Raw genomic sequence first — 21572 nt, 5'->3', positions numbered from 1 at the left:
TCATCTTGAGTGGGGCTTTGTCTACGGGAATCCTGTGCGGTCCAGGTGGAAGGTACATTCCTTCAAAGAGATTTTACTATCTGTTTACTATCTGTTTAATATCCATTTTAATTTTTCAACTTGTGCATTCTGGGTTTCTATAGGTAGCATACAGTTGGACTCTAGACCGGAATATGGGCGGACTCTAATTACAACTTCTCAGGGACATTTTTTTGCCCCCAATCAAGATGCTAGGCAAAAAAAGATGCTAGGCCATGAGATACAGTTTTACTATTTCCTGGTGCGTCTCTGCAGGTTTTGTTTCTGGTTCATACTCTCACCCAGGGTGTGACTCTTTGAGTTCCAACTTCATGTGAAAGTATCAAGTCTATCTCCTTATTCTTGTTAACATGACGGCTCTTCTCCTGTTGCTATGTGTCCATTAAAACTCAAAGTCTGTGGGCCCCGAGACCAGTAAACCCCAAGGAAGCCCAGTATCAGCTCATCCAACACCCCCTCTCCCATCTCCTAACTTAGCGCTCCCTTAATTTTCTGACCACTGAGGATTTTCCCTACTTTCTTATGAGCTTACTTTTTTAATTAATAGAAAGCTTGACTTATTTTTACCATCGTTTTAAGCTGTTTTGAAAGAAACAGAAATAAATATATTTATGGAACATATTCATATTCATGAAGAAAGACATATTCCAGAATATATTAAATAGGAATGTTTTGAATTAGAATATCAGAGAATAATATCTGGAAGAATATCTTGAATAAAAATATTCCATGTGATATTCATTTAAAAATACCTTAATAGTCACGGGATATTTTCAAGAGTACTCTAAGTTTTTGGTAAATTGCACATTTGGCAAATTGGGGTAGCTTGGACATTGAACTAATCGATCCTTCCGTGAACTGGCCTTTAGGAATCTGGGCGACTTCTATTCAGTTTGCAGTATTTTTTTTAAGTGCAGGTCAGTTCAGGGCACTGTACTTGTTTTTTAGTAAAATGTTGACACATGCCTGCTCAGGATAAATTAACTTGATTATATCACCTATAAGGTGACTTCTCTCCCCTCAAATTCCCAATATTACAATCTGTTCTTCTCTAAGTAACATTAATCATTATTTTCTCTTCTTCACTCAACATCTAACAGTTTTAATAACAATAAATGAAGGGGTAGATGAGTAAATGAATCAGCTGATCAATTTTAAAAGAATGGCAAGATTTTTTAATTTTATTTTTCACAGTGACACCTGTTGACCTATACCTGAAATTCTTATTATTATAAATACACCAAAGATCACAGTGATAGGAATAGAGAAAAGAAGGGAAGCAGCAAGAGAAGCATTTTTAAATATATTGAGTATTATATCTCTTTTCCAAAAACATTGCAGGAATTGAATATTGAAAAGAGCTGAGCTGTAGGACATGGAGAGTGTTGAAACTGGGCACAGAGATGAGAGAACAGGAATTGTAAGACCCGGGTGGCTCGGGGAGGCCTCACCCAGCAGGCGAGAAATGAGCGGGAGCACCTGTGCTTCCAGTCACGAGACTGAAACACACAGAGGCCATTAGCTAAACAAACACAATAATCTGTAGGCTCCAGTCTGCTGTTCACATTATGAAAGCCTCTCCTTAGAGAGGGCATTTTCTATGATGATCATTTCTGCCTTTCTGGTGGGATTTGATTTACAAAACTTCAATCAATACCTCAGTCTTCAGTGTCATAGCCACTGCATGAACAGAGGTAGTTACTCATTCTGGTGTTTTTCCAGCCACGGTGTTTACTCCAAGTATTAGTTCAAACCCCCTGTGTAAGTCATCGATCGATTCACTTATTCTTCAGAAGTGGTTAGGATAAGAGTTCCCAGGTCTATGGTACACTTCAAGGACCACTCTAGGCATGAGAAAAGGAACACATGAAACTGAAAAGGGACTTCTTTGGGCAGAGCATTCTTTTTCAGAAGAGGGTAAATGTTTGAATGATAGACAATAATCTTTCTGGAAGAACCATCCAGAATGTTTAGATGAACCTGTCTGTACTGACTGATGGCTCAGCTACTAGCGCTTGGAGGCACAGCAGGGGACGAGGAGGACAAAGCAGGTCCATTTTAGATGCTATCTTAGAGGTTTATTACCAGAATTGCCAAGATTTTAATAAACAACCCTTCCCCATGCAAGTTTAAGAAGAGAATTTATTGTAAAACACTCTCGTGTAGTCTGTCCTGTCTTACAACGTCCATGGAAACTTGCTGCATATCTCACAAACCCTTTGGCCTTCATAATCAGAACCTTTCCTCCGATGTTCTGAGTGGTTTGGAAAGCCCAATCCAGACGGGTCTATCAGAAGCATCTACTCCCTATACCTGCTCACGGGATGGACATAGACAACATCTGCGTAACTGCTGGGTACCACGCATGGGATGAGTGTGGGCCTGCAGCGGAGCGGAAGGCGCTGCAGTCCTGCAGTGGATTGCGCAGCTGCGGGCGAGTCAAGCAGGGCCGCCGCCGCAGCTCCGAGACTGCAGCCCCAGCGGTAGGAGGAAGCCAGCAGCGCCTCCATGGGGCAGAGGTCCCTGTGTAAAGCAAGCAGCATTATTTTCCTCTCCCTTCTTTATATTAGTTATGTTTTACATACTTTCCTTTGTGTTTTTCTCTCCAAAAAGTGTTTCTTAAAAGATAGGAAAGAAAAAGAAATGATTCGAAAAGCATATGGAACAAAGCCATTGTTTCAGGCCTAAATCTGCTATCATCACTGAAGGGCAGACACTCAGATGGCCTTAGGAGTTGAGGGGGGAGCTTAAAATCAGACCAGCCTCAGTGAGCTCTGAGTGCTGGTGCATTGGGCTGTCTTCTCTCCCCCAGAAAGGCAGCAATCTGGGCAGAGAACCAGTACTGGCCAAGGCAGACAGGAAGCGTGGGCCCCCTCTTGTGGGAAAGGACCATTGCAGCAGTCCTGCAAGATGACACAGAAGCCACCAAGGAGAAGCAGGAGTCACCTGGGGCCCCAGGGGACAGAAGGAAGTGGGATGATGGGAGGGAGGTCAGTGCATGGAAGGAGGTGCTGGTATCGGAACCAGGAAGAGTGGGTGGGTGAGGATGGGTCACCCAGGGCTCTCATGTTCCTGGCCTGGGAAAACCTTTAACATCCTAGGATTCTAAAATCAACATAATGAGTAATTACTATCTACTATGCACAAGCACAAAGAACTTATGGTTTTGAAGCTAGCCTTTGTAGGGCTTTGTCCCTTACCTAATGACCCCCAGTTCTGGCAGCCGTTACAGGGAAAGAATGACCATGCTGCCAGCCAGTCCTCCATATTGACAATGAGATGAGACCACAAAGACATGAGACCTCATGGCCAGAAATGCGATGAGCCAATAATCACGGTGACATGTGAAAGTTGATTCTGAATGTAAGGATTGTGGGCCGTGTGACTACAGAAGTTTGGGAAGGCAGTTGTCACTCTGCTCACGTCACACTGCTGATGAGCGTGGATGAAAGAGGACTCTTGATGATGAATAAAGGCTTAAGTCATATTCAAATTTAGGAATTTTTAAAAAACATTTAATTTATTTATTTTTAGAGAGGGGAAGGGCAGGAGAAAGAGAGGAAGAGAAACATCAGTGTGTGGTTGCCTCTTGTGGACCCCAACCAGGGGGACCTGGCCTGCAACCCAGGCATGTGCTCTGACTGGGAATCAAACCAGTGACCCCTTGCTTCGCAGGCCAGCACTCAATCCACTGAGCCACACCAGCTAGGGCCAAATTTAGGGTCTTTAAGGTTCCTATTGGGAACACGGCTCTGGGACACCCCAAATGGCAAATACAATAGTATGAGAGAGGAGGCTGGAGTGGAAGGTGGGGAAGACATCTCACCAGGCTGACTCCACTGCTGGGTGGCCCCCTGGCCATGGCCACTGTGATCACCAGGACAGATGAAAGAGATTGGATGGGAGCAAGGGGATGTTGTAATAGCACCCATAATACATCTCTGGGTCAGTGCACAGGAAGAGCCAAACCCATCTACACCCAAACAGTTTACTGTTGATGCTAACATGAATTTACTATTGCAGGAAACTCTTGCCCAGGCTGGGACAAGTTGTAACTAATTTCTGTCTTTTGCAGACATTTCAAGAAGAAACTATGTAAATGAACTTTTCAACTTTTCAATAGATCACATCTTTATTCTCTAAGACTTTTTAAAACTATCACCTCACCCTGCTCAGCAGTCCTCAACTATCGTTCATGCTTCCTGCCCAGTTCTAAACATGCCCCATCACTGGAAGAGCCACAATAAAACAGACCCAGCAATTCATAAATTTCCCAGTTTTGTTCCCCCATTCCAGATGCTGTTATGGTTCCACTGAGTACTGTTCTCCCTCTGTGTGATGGGAACAAACTTGGCTTTGCATCATCACGAAACTGTTTCCATATTTTCAGGGGGCCAGTCTTTAATCATTGAGCACCATTGAGATCCACATGAGACCACCTCACCTCTTTGGTACAAGACCCCGGACTTAGAAACAGTTTGCCCCTGTGACGGGTCTTTCAGACCACACTGGTGAGGAAGCCTGTGGCTTTAGGCCCAAGGTCCGATTTCTTTTGTTAATCTTTCTTTTTATTGATTTCCCAAACATTCAGTCTATTTTGTCTCCTAGCAACGAGGAACACCTCTTAAGAATCCTTTGATTATCTGGCCATACTTGAAAGGCTTTTCTCCTCAGTGGATACCTTCCTTATTATGAACAAGGCTACTGCTCGTCAGTGTCCAACCTGGTCACGTGTTGTGCTGTGTCTAGAAAAGCAGACTTTGTAGCGAAGAGGACAGGTGGGTGCCAATAAGTCCATCCCTAAGCTGTCCTTAGAGACAAAGTTTGTCTCAGGCCACTCTCAAAGCGTTATGAGAACTTTCTGCAGACTTGTTTTGCCTGTGAGTTTGATTCAGCAGCAATCTCTTGACACCCTCCATCTGCTTGGAACTGCAAATTCAGCAGAACGTGGCTGGATAAGGCCTAACTGTGAGGCTGGGGGGCCCTGAGCCACAAGAGGCATAAGTAACTCTCAACCGACCATTCCCAGACTCAGTATGAACCTCAGTCCATGACTTCTGGGGCCCAACCTCTGCTTCTTACATGTATTTATGCTGTGTGGCCCAAACTTGTGCACTTACCTTTCTCAATAGCATCAACTCACCAATGACAATTTAGAATTATAGTGGCCACTACAAGGAGTTTTTGACAGAAGAAAGCTATTTACTTGAGAAGTGACTAGAACGAAAAGAGAACACAATTTCTAAATTCCAATGATCTTTATTTTTTTTATTAGGTAAGAAAGCATCCAAAAGAAATTGGATTTCAAAATTATTTCCTTAACAGATTCCTCAGCCAAAGCAAAACCAAAAAACAAAAAACCAAATATGAACATGAAACTACCTGTCCTGTGCACCCCATAAATCATAGCTCAAACCTGCTATCGTCTTCCCTGCCCTGTTACAGGGGACATCTGGCCAGACCACTGGGCAGAGGGGAGGGAACCTCAAAGTGAATCGGGAAGTACTGGAGTCCACAGGACTGAAATCGCAGCTGGCACATGATAGATTTCCATACCCCCGGGTAAGGGTGAAGAAACTAGAGCAGCTTGTGATACAGCAGGAGGAAGCTTGCACAGAGCAGGTGCAGGCTGGAATGGTCACAACACCTGTGTAGGGTGGAGATTAACATGGTAACAAAAGGAGGGGCAGAAACGCTGCGCAAGCTGATGAGCATGATGGATGCTAGCCTGGAGCGGCTGAGAATTTAGATGCTGCTGCAGTGCGTGGGATTTGGGGCCCAGCCTTTCAAATGGAGGGCACCCGGAGGCTTGCCCTTCTGCTTCCCCTCGCTCACCCAGTTGGGTCCCAAGCATTCCCAGGCCAGTGGGCCCCAGAGACTGCGTGGTCTGGCCTGGCAGCATCCTGGGTGACTGGCACTGTGCTGCATGATCCAGCTCTGCCAGGCACATGGACGCACTGGCCGGCCTATGGCCAGAGGGGCGGGGCAGGTGCTAGGTCAGTAGGCAGCGCGGGGAAGAAAGGGCAGTGTGCAGTGGATAGGTCGCCAGCACTGCACAGACTCCAAAAGGCGCCTGAAGCCAGACTGTGACTGGGAGCCAGCTAAAATGCCTGGATGATTATGATGCAGCCGCCTGCATTTCCCAAGGACAGTATTTTTAATTGGGAGAAGGAACTCAGGGCACAACCTAGGACTGGTCTGGGCTGGCAAAGGGTGGCAAGGTTGTTTTTCTTTGGGGTTTTCAAGGGAATGGGCTCTAAGGCAGAAACCTGCCACTCTGTTAAAATTATGTAGCTTCTGAATAAATGACCCCTTCCCTTCATCACCAAACCTCTGCCTCAGAGGTCTGCCTATTGGGTGGTGGACAATAGAACACCAAGTGCTTTTTGGTAATAATCCTATGCTGCCCTTCCCTGCTGCCCCATCTCTCCCTTTGACCTACTCTCCTCTCCTGGCCAGCCAGATACACCAAATTTCACTTACATCTTTAAGGTAAACTTCCTTCCACACAGAGAAAACCTCCGGTGGTAATTCTTAAGTTCTGATTTCATTCTTAGCTGAAAGTCATTATCAAAGACTCTTTAAGGCCTAGAAAAGACAGAGAACATCACAGAGGAATTTAGGATAGTTTGAGGGACATATAGTCTAGAGCATCCAGATATATACCAAATTGGTCCATATGTTAAGTAGGAATGTCAGATGCAAAAAGATCAATGAAAAAGTCAGAACTGGAAAACCTCCACTGGTGACTTAAAAACCTCGAAGTGCACTGGCAGCTGAAGAAGTTTAGAAGAGCTGCAAGTGTTGGTCAAGCTCTTTGAGAAAGTGTCCTTTTTCTTTCCTGTGAAGATAGATTGTGGCCTGATTCAGCTGTTTGAACCAACAAGGGAAAAATCTGATGGAGACTTCAGGAAAAGGTTCTTGAATACCTAGGGGCAACATTCAGGAATAAATCCTGAAGCAGACATGACCTTGGCTCTCCCTCTTATCTTTTTGTGAATGGTCTTATACCAGAAATAGGGAATGTATTATGCAAGCAAAAAGCAGAATGGGAAATAGCGCTATGGTCAATCTCCAAAACCTTGAAACAGCTCTATATGGAAAGAGCTCTAGAACTAAGAAAAGAAAGAAGAAAAAAGTTATCAATGAAGGTGTTCAATTTCCCATTCTACTCTGAAACCTGCAAGGAAACATTTCTCTAAAAATTAAAGGACAAGTTTACAACTTTTTGACTGATATGGGACAATAATACTAATCTTCAACTCAAGAGCTATTATACAGCCTGTTCCTTGGAGTCAACAAACTACTCTGGTGATGCCCATGCATCTGTCTAATAATCCTCACCACACCTTCTTCTAGCACCCCCACCCCTTGCCTTAACTGTCAGCCTTGAACCTTTAACCCAAGAAAGTTTTCTCCGTTGTGACACTGCACTCATTAATTTAATAGCAAGGGATTTACTGTGTGAATGCTCTCCTGATGGCTTCTTCCTTCCAGTCCCAGAAGACCTCCCTATTCCTAATGAGGTCCTGGCTAATTTGGATATTGATTTACCAGTACTTTTGTGTGCAGCTCAAGCACAGATTGAAGCTGTTTGTGGGCAAACAATTCTACTGATATTATACCAGACTGAACCCATCAATGCTGGTCACTCCAGGACTGGGGTCTTGTCTCTGCGGGAAAAGAGCCCAGAAGGCACGTGTCCCACAGTACTGAGGAGCAGCTTGTCATAAGTTTTCTTCGTAATACTTGGCAGGGCTTCCCCTGCCAGGGCGTGTTCCACCCCACCACAACCCACAAATATTGGAACCCTGGGAAAAAACAAGCAGCCATTCCCCTCCAGTGAGTTCCCCAGAGACCTGCAACCTGGGGGCAGGGCTGGCAAAGGACTGGAGAAAAGAGGGAGGAGGGGAGGCTTTCCTTTTTCCTAAAAGATTGCCCCTGCTCATCAGCTCTGCTTCTCTTTGCCTGCCCTGGGGCTGACTGTGGAGAATTCCAGACCAGGGGTAAATCATAGGGTGCTCTCAGGTCACTCTCATCTTAAGGACATGCACAAATCACTCTCCTCGCAAAATGCGGTTCTGGTAACCAACCAAAAGCCAGGTAAAGGAGTTGACCAGAGTAGGCAAGGCAGAATGTATTGAGTAAGTTCTAACTGCCAGAGGTGTCCTAATTTTCCTTCACCTGTTTCCTGGCTCTAAGAGTTCAGAACAGATCCCAGGCGCTCAGAGCAGCCTCCAAGGTGAGGAAATCTTGCCTGCCAATCAAGGAGTGGAGCTGTATTTGCAACCTGGAGAGGAGGGTATCCCCGGGGAAATTGGGGTGGGGGTGAGGACAGGGTAGGGCAGGAAGACTGCCTTAAATAAATAACCCCGGGTGAGTGCAAAGGGCCCAGTGGGACGAAGGGCCAGGAGCCTGGGCACGGCTTGACAAAAAGCGCCCCCCCGCCCCCCCCCCTCCGCTACACTGGTTTAGAAGCGCCAAGCAGTCAGTCTCCTAACACTGAGAGGTCAAATTCACTCCCAAGGTCACGTGACTGTCAGTGGTAAAGACCCACGTGGAGGTGTCTGAGGAGTCTACGCTTAAAAGCTTGCCCTGACTCCCATTTTGGGGGGTCTTTACTTAAACACAGGGTTCTGTTTGTTTGCTTGCTTGCTTTTTGTTTTGGTCTTGCTGTGATTTCTTGCGAGAAGGCCTCAATTTCTACATGGAACTGTAAACCGAGGTCATTCCAGAGGCGGGACCACCATAACCTGTACCAAGCACAGGGTGTTCGTCTGCCCCCTGCCTTCAGGCCACTAAATAATCCTTAAACTTCTTAGTACACTACAGCATCGGGCTAAGTAAACCCTGCCAAAAGCTCAGTATAGCTTTGATTGCAGTCTTTAGACACCAGAATTAAGAAATAAATACCAAGTTGGATTATCAGCTTAAAACCTTTAAGAAACCCAGGGAAACTGGATTCTGCAGAGGACATGCCAGCCAGTTATTATGGGGGAGTCAAGCTGGAAAGAGGAACCCTGCTGTTAAAAAAAAAAAGGTTAAGAAAAAATCTGTTGTAGCGGAAGCATCCAGAGTTGAAGGACTCGAAACCCGCCAGTTTTCTCTCGTTTAGGCCGGGGGTGGCGCGCAAGGCCAGCGCGTTCCCAGCAGGGAGCCGGCCCGGTCACGGACGGCGGCAGCGGGTTCCCCGGAAGGCTCGTTCTGAGTTGGGGACTCCGGACCGGCGGGCCTCTCCCTGGATTTGTGACGTGCCGAGGGCAGCAGTGGTGACGGGGTCACCACACAAAGCCGGGACGTTGGGGCGGAGGCCTCCCAGGCTAAGAGCCCCAGTGGGATGGGAAGGGGGCGGGGAGCAAGGCGCCCCTGGGCGCCGGGGCTCCCGGCAGCATTAAAGTGAACGCCGAGTCCGCAGCGTGTGCAGCGAGGGGCTGGCGCCTGGGCGGGCGCCTACGCTCATCCCGCGCCTGGCTGCTGTGGCCACGGTGGCCGCCGGCGCGCCCAGCTCGCCGAAGCCGTGCCACGCCCCCGCGGGGGTGGAGCAGAGGCCAGGGGCGGGTCCGCAGCTGGCGGCGCCCCGGCTCGGGGCGGGGGTTGTGGCAGCAGCTGCAGCAGCGGCGGCGGCAGCAGCGTCAGGAGCTGTTGCAGCAGAGGCGGAGGCTACTCCTGGACGCGTCCCGGCCGCGCAGCCGGAGCCCCAGCCCGGAGGCGCCGGGCGGTGCACTAAGTGCTGCTGCTGCCCGCCCGCCGCCGCCTGGGGTCCCGCTGCCACCAGGGCCCTTGCTGTCGTCCGCTCCCCAATCGACCCCTCCCGCGTGTGCGCCCCAGCCCGGACGCCGCCCCCGGCCGGGTCTCCCCTTCTTGGCCGCACCTCCCATGACAGCACCCGCTCGAAGATGGCTGCGAAGGGCGCGCACAGCTCCCACCTGAAGATAGAGAGCGAGCTGGAGCGCTGCCGCGCCGAGGGCCACTGGTACCGCATGCCCGAGCTGGTCCGGCAGATGCAGGCTATTGTCGTGCCCAGTGGAGGAGGCCACCGGCGAGCCATTCCGGGCACCTTGTTCACCTCTCTGGACACCGGTGAGTGAGAGAAGGGACTGGTTCACCAACTGGAGCGCGCGAAAAGCGCCGCCTCCTCCAGGAAGCGCGCCGCGACTGCCCCCCAGCCCGCCACGGCCGTCTTCGGTATTACTCTTCCTGTAGTGCTGGTCTTAGTAGTGCCAGGTCAGTTAGAAAGGCTCTTCTGGCCCAGGAGAAAAATCATGCAGGGTGGGTGTTTGGGGGGAGAGAGATAAACGTCTTCTACTCTGTGCCCTTTAGGATCTTGTGGACAACTCCGTCTACTGTGAAATGGTAGTATCAGCATGTGCCAGATTAGGGTTTTGGCTGAACTCTTGCACCGCCCCTCCACTATCCCCAGTCCCCGCCCAGGTCTTTAAACTACCTCAGGTGAAGGCTGTGTGTCTGTCCTTACCTTGCATTTCCTTCCCCCAAGTCAAGTTGACAGCGGAGCTCTGTCCTTAACTGGCCCAGTTGGAATGGTTGATAAGCACCAGGGTGGGGTGGTGAAGAGTGAAAAACACTGGTAGGCCTCAGTTTCCCCATTTGTGGCCAAACTGGGGACCCTTCTAGCTTTGGTAGCCCGAGGCTTAAGCAGTAGGGCTGGTTTGGCTAGGCTGGACTCTCAATCTGCACTGAGGTGGGACAGCACCCAGATGCGGCAGAGGGGGAAGCCCTGCCCAGGTCTCCAACCTCAAATCCTGTCCCTGGTGCCTTCAGCTCCACCCGGAGAGCCCTCCCTGAGCCCTAGCTTTGAGCACTTCAGAGTGCTGTGGAAGGGGGTAAATAAACAGAGATAGAGAGTTTTGAAGGCTGCCTTGGAAGGCTCTGTGGGGAAAAAGGAATGAAAATAATGGGGATAGTAATAGCCAACACTTATCTAGTACTCACTGTGTGCCAGGCACTGTCTTAAGCACTTTAATCGCTTCATTAATTCCTCCCAACAATCCCGTGAAGCAGATACTGTTGTTCGCTCCACTTACAGATAAGGGCACTGAGGCACAGAGAAGTTAAGTGACTTGTTCATCCAGCTGATAAGTGGTAGAATCAGGATTTGAACCCAGGCTTCTCAGTACATCCTTTTAACCACTTGCACTCCTACCTCAAAGGTGTGTAGCACACAATTCCAGCGTGAAGAGTTGCCAAGGTAGATGGGGAGGCAGGGAGGTGATCAGAGGGCAATTGTGTGTTAGACTGTGGAGCTCAGAGGAAGGGGAGAGGGTTTCAGGAAGTAGCAGAATGTGTGCTGACCTCTGACTGGTGCTGGGAAGAGCAGAGTATGTCTGCCCAGTGAGGAGGAAGGGTAGAAGGACACTGAGAGGGCCTAGGTGGCAGAGGTGCACAGTCGGGTTGAACCTTTGAGGTAGGTCTGAGCATGACAGTGAGGGACAGTAGCCAGAGCTGGTACGTGCATGGGAGAAGCTGGTGAGCGCCTCTTCTCAGGGAAGAGTAGATAAACTGCAAGTGTCCTTCTCTCTCCTACATGGGGTGATGCGCTGGGGTGAGTCTGGTAAGGGTGGGAATGGAAAGTGACCCACACAGGGGGCAGTGGAGCCTGGGACAGGTGTGGGAATGTGAGTGAGGTCGGCACTACAGAGAAACACCCTGGGGCCAAGACAGGAACTGGGACTCCTCAAGTCCATGCAATATTTCCCAAGTTCTTTTTCAGAGGCTCAAGGGACACTGACTAGTTAATTCACTGGTACCCCAGGAAGAAAGGGTTTAGAGAGCCACACTAGTTAAGAAATTGGACCTAATGGATTAAATATCAATAATGGACTTTTTTAAACTGCAGAACTTCTCAGGGCCTTTAATAAGCTCACCTGCCTGTGATGTGCAAGCCAAGGAAAGAGTATAAATACCAAATTTCCCAAACTTGCTATATTCTTTGAAGCATTGTTGGGCAAAAACGCTATGGCCTCGTTTCTAAAGTGCTTTCTCTCTGTATTTTTAAATTTTTGTAAACAAGCTTGTGGGAAGGGCAGAAATTATTGTTCCCATTTAAACACAGGGACACCAAGACTCAGAAAAGTCACATGTGTGTACGTGGCAGAGCCTCTACCCAAGCCTGAGTCCCTGCGACCAAGTCTGCCAGTAACAGAGTGGGGCGCGCGGAGCCAGGCTTGGCTTTGCTTCGCTGTGGGGACTCACCAGCACAAGGGAGACTGAAGGATGGTGGGAGGGTCTCTTCTGCTAGCTTTTGGGTTTGGTTCTGTGACTGACTTTCTACCCTCTGTTAAACCCGCATACACTATCCCAAAATGCATGCACGCATGCACACGAGGAAAACAAGTGACTCCCAAAGCCCGTGTGTGGGGTATTTTGGTTCTCTCTCTGTGGGGCTCTTTTTTTTTTTTTAATTTATTTTAAAAAGAGGAAGAGAGAAAGAGAGAGAAACATCAATTGGTTGTTTCACTTACTTATGCATTCACTGGTTGTTTCTTGTATGTGTCCTCATTGGGGATCGAACCCATAACCTTGGCCTATCAGGATGACTCTCTAATCAACTGAGCTACCCAGCCAGGGCTCTCCACAGAGTTCTTATCACTGTAGGGACTGAGAGGCTATTTTCTGGGATGGGGAGGGGTGTTTGTGTAGATGCCCCTGCAACCCAGGAGGGAGATTCTTACAGCCCCACACCCAGCCTGTTAGACCCCTACAGTCAGTGACTGGGAGCTTCAACAGTTATATAATTTGGGAAATTATGGGGGGAAGGTATGAGAGGGACCCAAACCCCAGCTGAACCCCATTTTATAGGCAGAGGCCCTGCTGTATCTGTGGGGTTTCCTTCTGAAACCCAAAATCCCAGAACGTGGATTTCACTGTAGGGAGTCGGAGGGGAAGGCCCCACTGGGGGTGCCTCTTTCTGGTCTGCTTTGAGAGTGAAGGGCCAGGAGACACCCCCTGAGAAGGAGCCTCTACCACCTTTCCTGTCTGGGGAGGCTGCGCCCCACCACCCACCCAGGGAGGAGGTAGTGCTGCTTTTTGTGCATTTGCTTTCAAACTCACATCCGGGTTAGAGTTGGTCAGGATGGAGCAGAGTACGGCTGTTTGTGGTGAGGTCTGTTCGTGTAAAAAGAAAGAGCCCATCCAAGTGGTTAAAGAGAAAGGAAAGAAAACTTGATTATGAAAAAGTTCCAAAACATCCAAAAAGTAGAAGTAGGGACAGTGAATCCCTCATGCCCACCCGTCAGCAGCATCCCTGTTCATGAGTTCCCGAACAGTCTGTTTGAGCTATTTCCATCCTCATTTCTCCCTTGTGCTGTGATATTTCCGTGTGTATTATACTTACTAAGTAAGAATTCTTGAAAAAGGTCACTGCCGCACCATTACTGCAGCCAGCCTCTCTGGTCTAATGACTGCATTTTACAGCTCGTTTGTCAGAATCAGGATCCAAACAAGGCCACACATTGCGTTTGGTTAATAAGTTGGGCCTCTCTTTTCCCCCCAACATTTTATTATGAAACTTTTTCAAGCATATACCAAAGTTGAAAGAATTTCGCAGCTCACCTCCCTGACTCTGATGTTCTTTTCCTGCTCTTGCCATGTCACTCTGTCACCTGCCCCTCTCTCTGTCCACCTTGAAGTCTTTCCTAATCTGTGTTCACTGCCCTCCAACCTTTGCTTTTTAACTGAATAATTTTTTTAATAATCTGGGTTCTTTTTTTTCAGATTTTTAAAATTTATTTATTTTTAGAGAGGGAAGGGAGGGAGAAAGAGAGAGAGAGAGAAACATCAATGTGTGGTTGCTGGGGGTCATGGCCTGCAACCCAGGCATGTGCCCTGACTGGGAATCAAACCTGTGACACTTTGGTTCACAGCCTGCGCTCAATCCACTGAGCTACGCCAGCCAGGGCTGATCAATTTTTTTTTGAACTGGAGATTGTTCTGGGTGTTTCTTCAGGTGAGTTGGAGGGGATGTTTGAGGCAGGTGGCCTCTCACTAGTTTCGGCCTCTCCCTCGTCTGTGGATGGGTGGAAAGTCCCAGCCCTCTGCCGTCCTGTGAGGTGAGCAGCTGGGGAGACCGCTGTGACCCCATGTGACCCAGTGAGGAAGGGCCTGGTCTGAACTCCAGGCTTGCTGGCTGGACCCAGGTTTCCAAACAGCCAATTGGCAGGTTGTGGAGAGGGGAACACCTTTCTGCAAATGGGGGTGCAGGGAGGAGGAGGCAGGCGTCCTTGAAGTGCCTCTCTCTGACCTGGCACCCTGACAGAAGCCTGGACAGGGGTGGGCGCAGAGAGGAAGCCAGCTGACAGAGGCCTTCAAAACAAGATGGGTGGGCAGAGTGGGTGGCCACTAAGGGGTGGCCTCATTTGGGTCTCTGTCAAGGGTAGGGGGCTGGGCTGGGCACCCAGAGTCTGTGTTGCTTGGTCAGGAAGGCCTTCCTCATGCCCCTGGTGGGGGTGGGGAGAGCAGAAACTGGAACAGTTTACCCACACTGGGTAGGGGATAGATTTTGGACAACATGATGATAAAAAGCAATTTGTTTACCTTTAAAGAAGGACAGGAAAGCCTCTATTCACCTGCATTCTTATTTAACAACTGAAAAATCTAGAACTTTTCATTCCAAAATATCCCTCGGTCCCATAGACTGGCCAGTTGAGAACAGTGGATGCAAAGAACGGGGGAAAGGAGGAGAAAGAATGGCACAGGGAGAAGGAGAATTGAGCACGGAAGAAAAGAAAGTAGATTCCCAACACCTACTGAGTGTCTGCTAACCCTAACAGAGAGATCGAGTGGGGGGTGAAGAGGAGGGAGAAAAGCTCTGGTGAAGGACCTGAAGTGTTTACAATAGTCTGAAGCTCCTAGGTATAAAACAGTGAGAGCAATTCTCATTCCTGCCCTTGGAATTACTGTTCACTTTTAATCCACTGTTTACAGCGCTTACACTGTTCTTCATTTGTCAAGTACCAGAGACTCTGCTCTGCGGGGCATGAAGGGAGACAGACTGTGCTTTGGCTGTCTCATATTCTTGTCACAGGCTATGGCCCATCGAGTATCTCCATTATCATCCATAAAGTGGGAATAATATCTACCTTTGTGCTGATTAAATGATACTGTATAGTAAAGTACCTGGTACTCGGTAGGCCCCCTTTCTCTTTTTTCTCCGCTTTCGCATTAAAAGGCCCTCTCTCAGTTTAGAGCAGTGCTTCTCAACTGACCTGTGAAGGATCTGTTTTATTTTTTTACATTCCCAATCTGATGTGCTCCAGTCCTTTTGTGAGATACACAAACTTCTACCCTTCCAATTTTTCACTATTCAAGTCAACAGATTTAAAATCATTCTGCCACATTATTACCAACCTTTGTGAATGTGCACTCTAAGTTTCTGCACTTCCCTCCAGCGACTGGGTCACAGACAGACCCCCACAGACCGACCTGTTCCCACCCCGGACCACACTTGGAGCCGCAGGTGTTCAAAGGACACTCCCATCATTTTGAGGAGTGGCGCTGCCCTGGGGAGTATTTCCAGATTGAGGGCTGCCTGGAAGGAAGCTGGCTTCTCTAGGCTGGGAAGGAATGGAGCCAATGAACCGTAGGGAGCTCTGGGCGGGGTGGTTGGCTGGCAGAGGCAGGGCCAGGTGGCAGGAAGGCTCTGCTGCTGTGAACTGGGTGGGGAGCTTGCTGTCCCCAGCTGCTGGTGCACTTGAAGGAGGAGGGCGGAGACCAACCCCAGGGCTTGGGAAGGCGTGGTTCCCTCCTGAGGAGCAGGTTCCAAACCCCACCCCTGGTTTTTATAGAGGCAAAACAGGTGAGGGAGAGCGGTTTGCCTAGAGGCCCACCTCTCAGGACTGCTGCTCAGACACCCGCTGCTCAGCATCCCACCCCGGCTTCTAGCTGAGATGAGTGCCTTTCATTCCGGAGTTGGTTTCAACTTTTCTCTGTGAAGAGGTAATATGTCCACAGGGGTCAGCTTTCCAAAGGCACCCACTGAAAGTGAAAAGTCTTCCCCTGTTTCCGCCCCCTTTCCCAGTAAACCAGTGAGTTTCTCAGATGTTTGTGCATCTTTTTCACACACAGAGTCTGGCAGAAGTAACACCATTGAGTGTGGTTGGGAGGGTACGTGAACGTCTCACATGAGACAGGCAGCAATTTGAACGTTTCACCTAAAATGTCCTATGGTGTGCTTGAGAGTGATATTGTTATGTTACAGAATCACGTGCTGATGATTTTGTAATAAAATATTTTTATATAATAAGAAAGGGGCGTTATTTGTGCTGGACCCTGTATTTTTATGGATGCCTAAATACCAATGGCCCATTATGTCCACTGTGTGGACTCTTCTTATCAATTTATTTTGGAGTTCATGCCATAATAGCACATACTGAGCTTCCTCATCCCTTTTTATGGCAGCGTGGGGTCCCTTTTTATGGGTGTGCCATGCTTTGTTTAATCAGCTTCCTGTTGATGGATGTACAGGTTGTCTCTAATTTTCTGCTATTACAAATAATGCTGCAGGAGTGACCTTATATGTAGGTTGCTCTACACGTCTGCAAGGACACACGTAGGAGCAGAATTGCCGGGTCAATGGGAATGCAATGGGAATGCAAAAAAATGATTTTGATATGTGTTGCTAAATTGTCCTTTGTAGAGGTCCTACCAACTTCTCCCCTACCAGCAATGGATGATAGTTTGAACCTGGTACTTGCCTGGCCATGTCTTCCAAATGTTAGTTTTAGAAATCGTGAGGTGGCTTTGGTGTCCTCAGAGCAAATATTTGCTCTGACTGTCTTCTGGGTTCTGGGCCTTTGAGATGCTCTCTGCACAGAATCTCCCCTGTGGATGGAGTGTCTTCTTCAGAGATATGGAATCTGGGACCAGCGGCTTTGAGTTGTGAGCAAACTGCGGTGGTCCTGAAAGTGAGGAGTCAGTGGCATCCCCAGGCAGGCCTGAGGATGCCTTCCGGGCAGCAGAAAGAGCCCTCTGAGGAGACAGGACTAAGCACACATTCCAGGAGACATTTGGATTTGCACGTGGCTCCCTGAGCCTCCTGGCTTCCTCCTGCAGTAGTGGAGAGGCTCCCATTCACTTGGCAGCTGTTTCCTGGGCTCCTATACTGAGTGGTGGGCTTGGGCCTTGCCCTGGTTGAAGGGGGAAGGTCAATGACCCAGTCACATCAACCACAGCCACCCGAGGCCATCATGAAAGCATGCTTGACCTCTGGGGCCTGCACACTGAACACCCGAATCCCATTTCCACCCAAGTTGCTGTGGGTGGAGCAGGAATACGATGGTCACAAGACTGGAGTTTTCATTGTGGTAGGGGAGGCAGCAAATTAAACCAAGCAGTATAAATTCACCTGCTGGGCGGTGAGGTCTGCAGCTAAGCTAACATAAAGGGGAGAACTCCAGAAAGTGCCAGTATTAAAGCTCTTCAAGGAATTGCCTTGCTGCACAAGTAAATCTGCTTCCCACCTTCGCTCTGCACTTCGTTGCTAGGTTCTCCCCTGGTCACGTTAAATAAAATACTTCCAGAGTGGAGAAGGCCCAATATGGTTACATGGAAATTGGGATCATGTGCAAATGGGTTATTAAACTGCTTCACATTTTCTTCTTCTTTGGCCATTTGGAGAAATTCCTTCTTGGTTTAAGAACTTGTTACCCACAATGGGGCATGGGTGTGACTCTGTCCCTCATTTTAAATTCTGGAATTCTGGGAATTTGTCCCAAGTCCTAGGAACTCTGCCTCCCTAACCACGAAACTACAGAACCCAAAGGGGTGGTTTATGCTGGTACAGTGGTAGAATGCCTGTTTTTTTTTCTTTAAGGCTGTTTAAGTTTATGGAACTAGTGTCTTTATTGATTTTCTCAAACCTGGGCCCCTAAACCCAACTGCGTGCTGGGGGGAGCAGAGGTTGGGTCAGTACAGGGACAGGTACCAGTTTCCACATTTGCCAAGTTCAAGGGATCACTGCCCCATTTTTCAGATGACTTTGGAAAACTGCTCCTGGCGGAGGCCCTCCTGGAGCAGTATTTGAAGGAGAATAATGCCAAGATAAAAGACTCCATCCCTTTGCTGGAAAAGAATGAGCCAAAGATGAATGAAGCCAGAAACTATCTGAGCGGAGTCCTCAACCGTGGGAGGCTGTCGGTAAGTTGTCAGCCCCTCCAGGCCTGCGGTCCCCTTTCTTCTCCTGCCTGCTGTCTGCTGTCAGTGTCCCTGGGTCATCCGGTCACCTGAACAGCAAGCGTCTCTTAGGGCTGGCCTGGTGCTGTTCAGGACAGTAGCCACTAGCCACATGTGCGCTTGAAATCTGGCTACTCCACATTGAGATGTGCTATAAGTACAAAACATACACTGGATTTTGAAGACTTAGTACAAAACAAAGAATGTAAAAGATCATTAATTCTTTACATTGGTTACATGTTCAGATGATAATATTTTTGATAATTGGGTTAAAGTGTTATTACAAACTAATTTTACCTATTTGTACCTTTTTTAATGTGACTAGAACATATTCTAAGAAAATTTAGACTACACATGTGGCTTAAGTTATATTTCCATTAGACAGTGCTTGGTTGACCTGGTGTGTGCCTGGTCCTGTGTGCTCCTTGGGGATCTCAGGGGAAGAAAACCTTAGTGAGTCCAAGGTCTAGTTGGAAACAGGCAAACATGCAGAGACGGCCAGTGACAGAAGAGCTTAGTAACAGGGCAAGCCAGTTTAAATCCAAGTGCGTTTATTGAGCACCTACTATACTGTATGCCAGGGGCTGAGGGGAGGTATAGAGGGAAGTACAATCACAGCTTTCTCTAGACATTCACTGCTCAAAGCACTGTCCGCCCACCTAGAGATTGGGCATGATCTGGAGGCTGGTTAGGAATGCAAAATCTGATTTAGAATCTGTATTTAACAAACTCTATAGTACATTATACTTTGAGATGAACAGATTACAGTGCATGCTGAGCTATAGTAGAGGTATTGGTATGCCATTAGAGACCCAAAGAAGATGCAATTTTTCAAGAGATGTTCTAAAGTCATATATTTATTGACCTGAACATTTGATTGCAAACAGCTGAGTGCAAGGCATTGTGTTACATACTTCGAGGGCCATAAAGACAAGTACAGATGGACCCTGTCCTCTGGGAGGTTGCAGGTCTCCTGGAAGATAATCCTATCAGCACATCGTCCAGTGTGGCCTGTGACGTGTGACATATGCCACAGGCATAGTGTCCATGCAGAGGCAAGTCAGAGGGGAACACTCCTTAGGGTGAGGCAGGAGTCGCCTGGGAGATGGTAATACTAGAGTTAGACCCTTGAGGGAGAGCTGGACCTTGAAGGGCAAGGGCGACAGACACACAGAGGTAGGGCAGGGCATTCCAAGCTCAGGGAGCTGTGTGTAATCTAAGAGTTCCTCTTCCAAGAATTTCACTAAAATATGTCCGCTAGCAAGAGTGAAAGGGAAATGGTGGGTGATTAGGGAGTAGAAGTGCACTGAGGCCAGAGAACGGGGACTGGAACACCAACCACTCTGAGGAACGTCTGGCTTTTTCTGTAAGCCATGCAGGGAGGGTATACTGGAAGGTTAAGGTTACTGCCTTTAGACTCCTCGACAAGAATTATTGTAGCTCTGGGAGACTTTGTATCAGATTAAAATAGCCGCTTGACCCTGAGCATGTCCCTTGACCTTTTGGGCCCTCCAGCTCCTCATCTGCCAATCAAAGGGGTTGGACTTGATCAGTGGGTCCCAAGGTTTTCCCACTAAGACCCCTTTTAATTTTTTTTTCCAGTAGACTCCATGGAATATTTTTAAATTGTTTTAAAAATAAAGATGACTCTGGCTTATTGTAAAAAGTTCACTACACAAACAAGTAGTTTGAATAATAAATCAAAGTCCTTATATGCCAGCCTGGCTCCCACACTCATCCCCACCCCCAGCGTGGAACACGGGTCCCCACTGGGTGTGTGACCCACACTCCTTCCTCTGTTTGTAACAAACACACATGCACACATATAAAGCTTTCTCTTCTTATTAGAATCACAGGATACATATTTGGCAGGCTGTGCTTTTGCACGAGAACTTTCACCTGGAGGTTTCTTCATGCCAACGCCTCGTTCTTTGTATTGGCCAGACAGTATACACATGTATTGTTGTAAAAATTGTTTGTCCATCACATCACATTTATTGAATACAAATTTGACCATGCTTTATTCATCAAAGACATACATAGGCACTGATAATATTGAGAAAGTTCCTGTTTTCCAGGCCAAAGCCAAAAAAAACTTAATGCTGAACAGGCAAAATAAAACATTAAAAGTAGTGTATGGGATTCTCCACCTTACCCCAAAGGCCAGGGTGTGGCTGGGGGAGGGGATGACCTTTCCTGGCAGCAGATGAAACCCCAGGAGGAGTCCCATCTGTCCCAAGTATCCGATGGGATCAACAGGACAGTATCCAGGATATCCGATGAGTATCCACGTGGAGAACGGAGAAGTCGGCCCTGAGGCTCCCCCTCAGGGTAGCTTGAGACCCACCCTCCATGACCTCTAAGATCCTGCCTAGCTCAGCTCTGTGGACTTCCGTGAAAACGAACCATTCGTCATAACATGTCATCCACTGAGCCCAGGCATCGCGCCGTCTCCTGGTTGCCTCGTAGTGACCCTCTCGGTGGTGCTTCCTCGTATCCCCATTGACCGGGACCCAGGACAGGCTGGTCCCTCAGCCGAGGGCCGGAGTCGAGGGTCCAGGACCTGAGTGCAGGCCTGTTTGTGTCCACACCCCGAGTTCTCGAGCTCTTGGCTACTTTTCGGGGCTGTGTCCCTAAGTCCTGCCATGGAGATAGAACAGTGACAGGGGGACTCGGATTGATGTAGTGACGATAGTGACGCTCCTGCCCTCACTGGTCCCACTGTGCCTCTGTGAAGTATTTCCTCATCTGTTTTCCCCCAACCTGGCCACTCACAAGTGGTCGTCCTTCCCTTTTGATTGACAGAGACACCGAGACACAAAGGCTAGGCGACACGCCCGCTCCCCAGCAGAGGGACTGTTGCCCAGACCCAGCGACTTCCTGCACGGCATCCTTGCCCTGTGCCAGGGCCCTGTGGTTCCCTGACCACCACTGGATTGACAGGCCAAGAACGTTTCAGATTCAAAGGCACGGGTCCCACAGCATGTAGCCAACTTTCAGTTCTGCCAAATATGGGCATTAAAAAAATAACAGCAGCACTGTACCATTTTCTATCAGCATCACTCCCTAAAAGAGAAAACAACACCAAAAAAAAAAAAAAATAGACAAACGTGCTTTCAGAAGTGATGGCAGCTTTTTAAGTGGCACAGATTCAGCTTTATGGGACATGCCCCACAGGGCCCTTCATTTCTCCCAGCGAGGCAGAAGCTCTGTTGTGAGCTGTGGTTGGTTCTCCGGGAACCACAGAGCTCCACCCTGTCATCACCTTGCGCCCCGAAACTTGTCGCTCTGAGCTCAGCTGCCCTTTTCCCTGTTTATGGTAGAACCGGATGATAATAATTACTCAT

At 48.4% G+C, this 21572-nt stretch overlaps 2 protein-coding genes across 2 annotated transcripts in view; one reads left to right on the top strand and one right to left on the bottom strand.

The window, feature by feature from the left end:
- MCFD2 (multiple coagulation factor deficiency 2, ER cargo receptor complex subunit) overlaps positions 1-10105 on the bottom strand; it is a 30048-nt gene extending 19943 nt beyond the window's left edge. The window contains exon 1 of the mRNA XM_045828878.1: positions 9966-10105. The gene's annotated coding sequence lies outside the window, so the exon portion shown is untranslated. The remainder of the gene's footprint in view (positions 1-9965) is intronic.
- The window catches only part of TTC7A (tetratricopeptide repeat domain 7A), a 112758-nt gene continuing 100827 nt past the window's right edge, over positions 9642-21572 (top strand). The window contains exons 1-2 of the mRNA XM_045828874.1: positions 9642-10119; positions 18026-18189. Of these exons, the coding sequence (XP_045684830.1) occupies positions 9936-10119; positions 18026-18189 (348 nt within the window). The 5' untranslated portion in view covers positions 9642-9935. The remainder of the gene's footprint in view (positions 10120-18025; positions 18190-21572) is intronic.

This window comes from Phyllostomus hastatus, unplaced genomic scaffold (assembly GCF_019186645.2).
Source record: "Phyllostomus hastatus isolate PE091 unplaced genomic scaffold, TTU_PhHast_1.1 phas_scaffold_78, whole genome shotgun sequence".
NCBI classification, from domain to species: Eukaryota; Metazoa; Chordata; class Mammalia; order Chiroptera; family Phyllostomidae; genus Phyllostomus; species Phyllostomus hastatus.
This window is presented reverse-complemented; position numbering and strand designations above follow the sequence as displayed.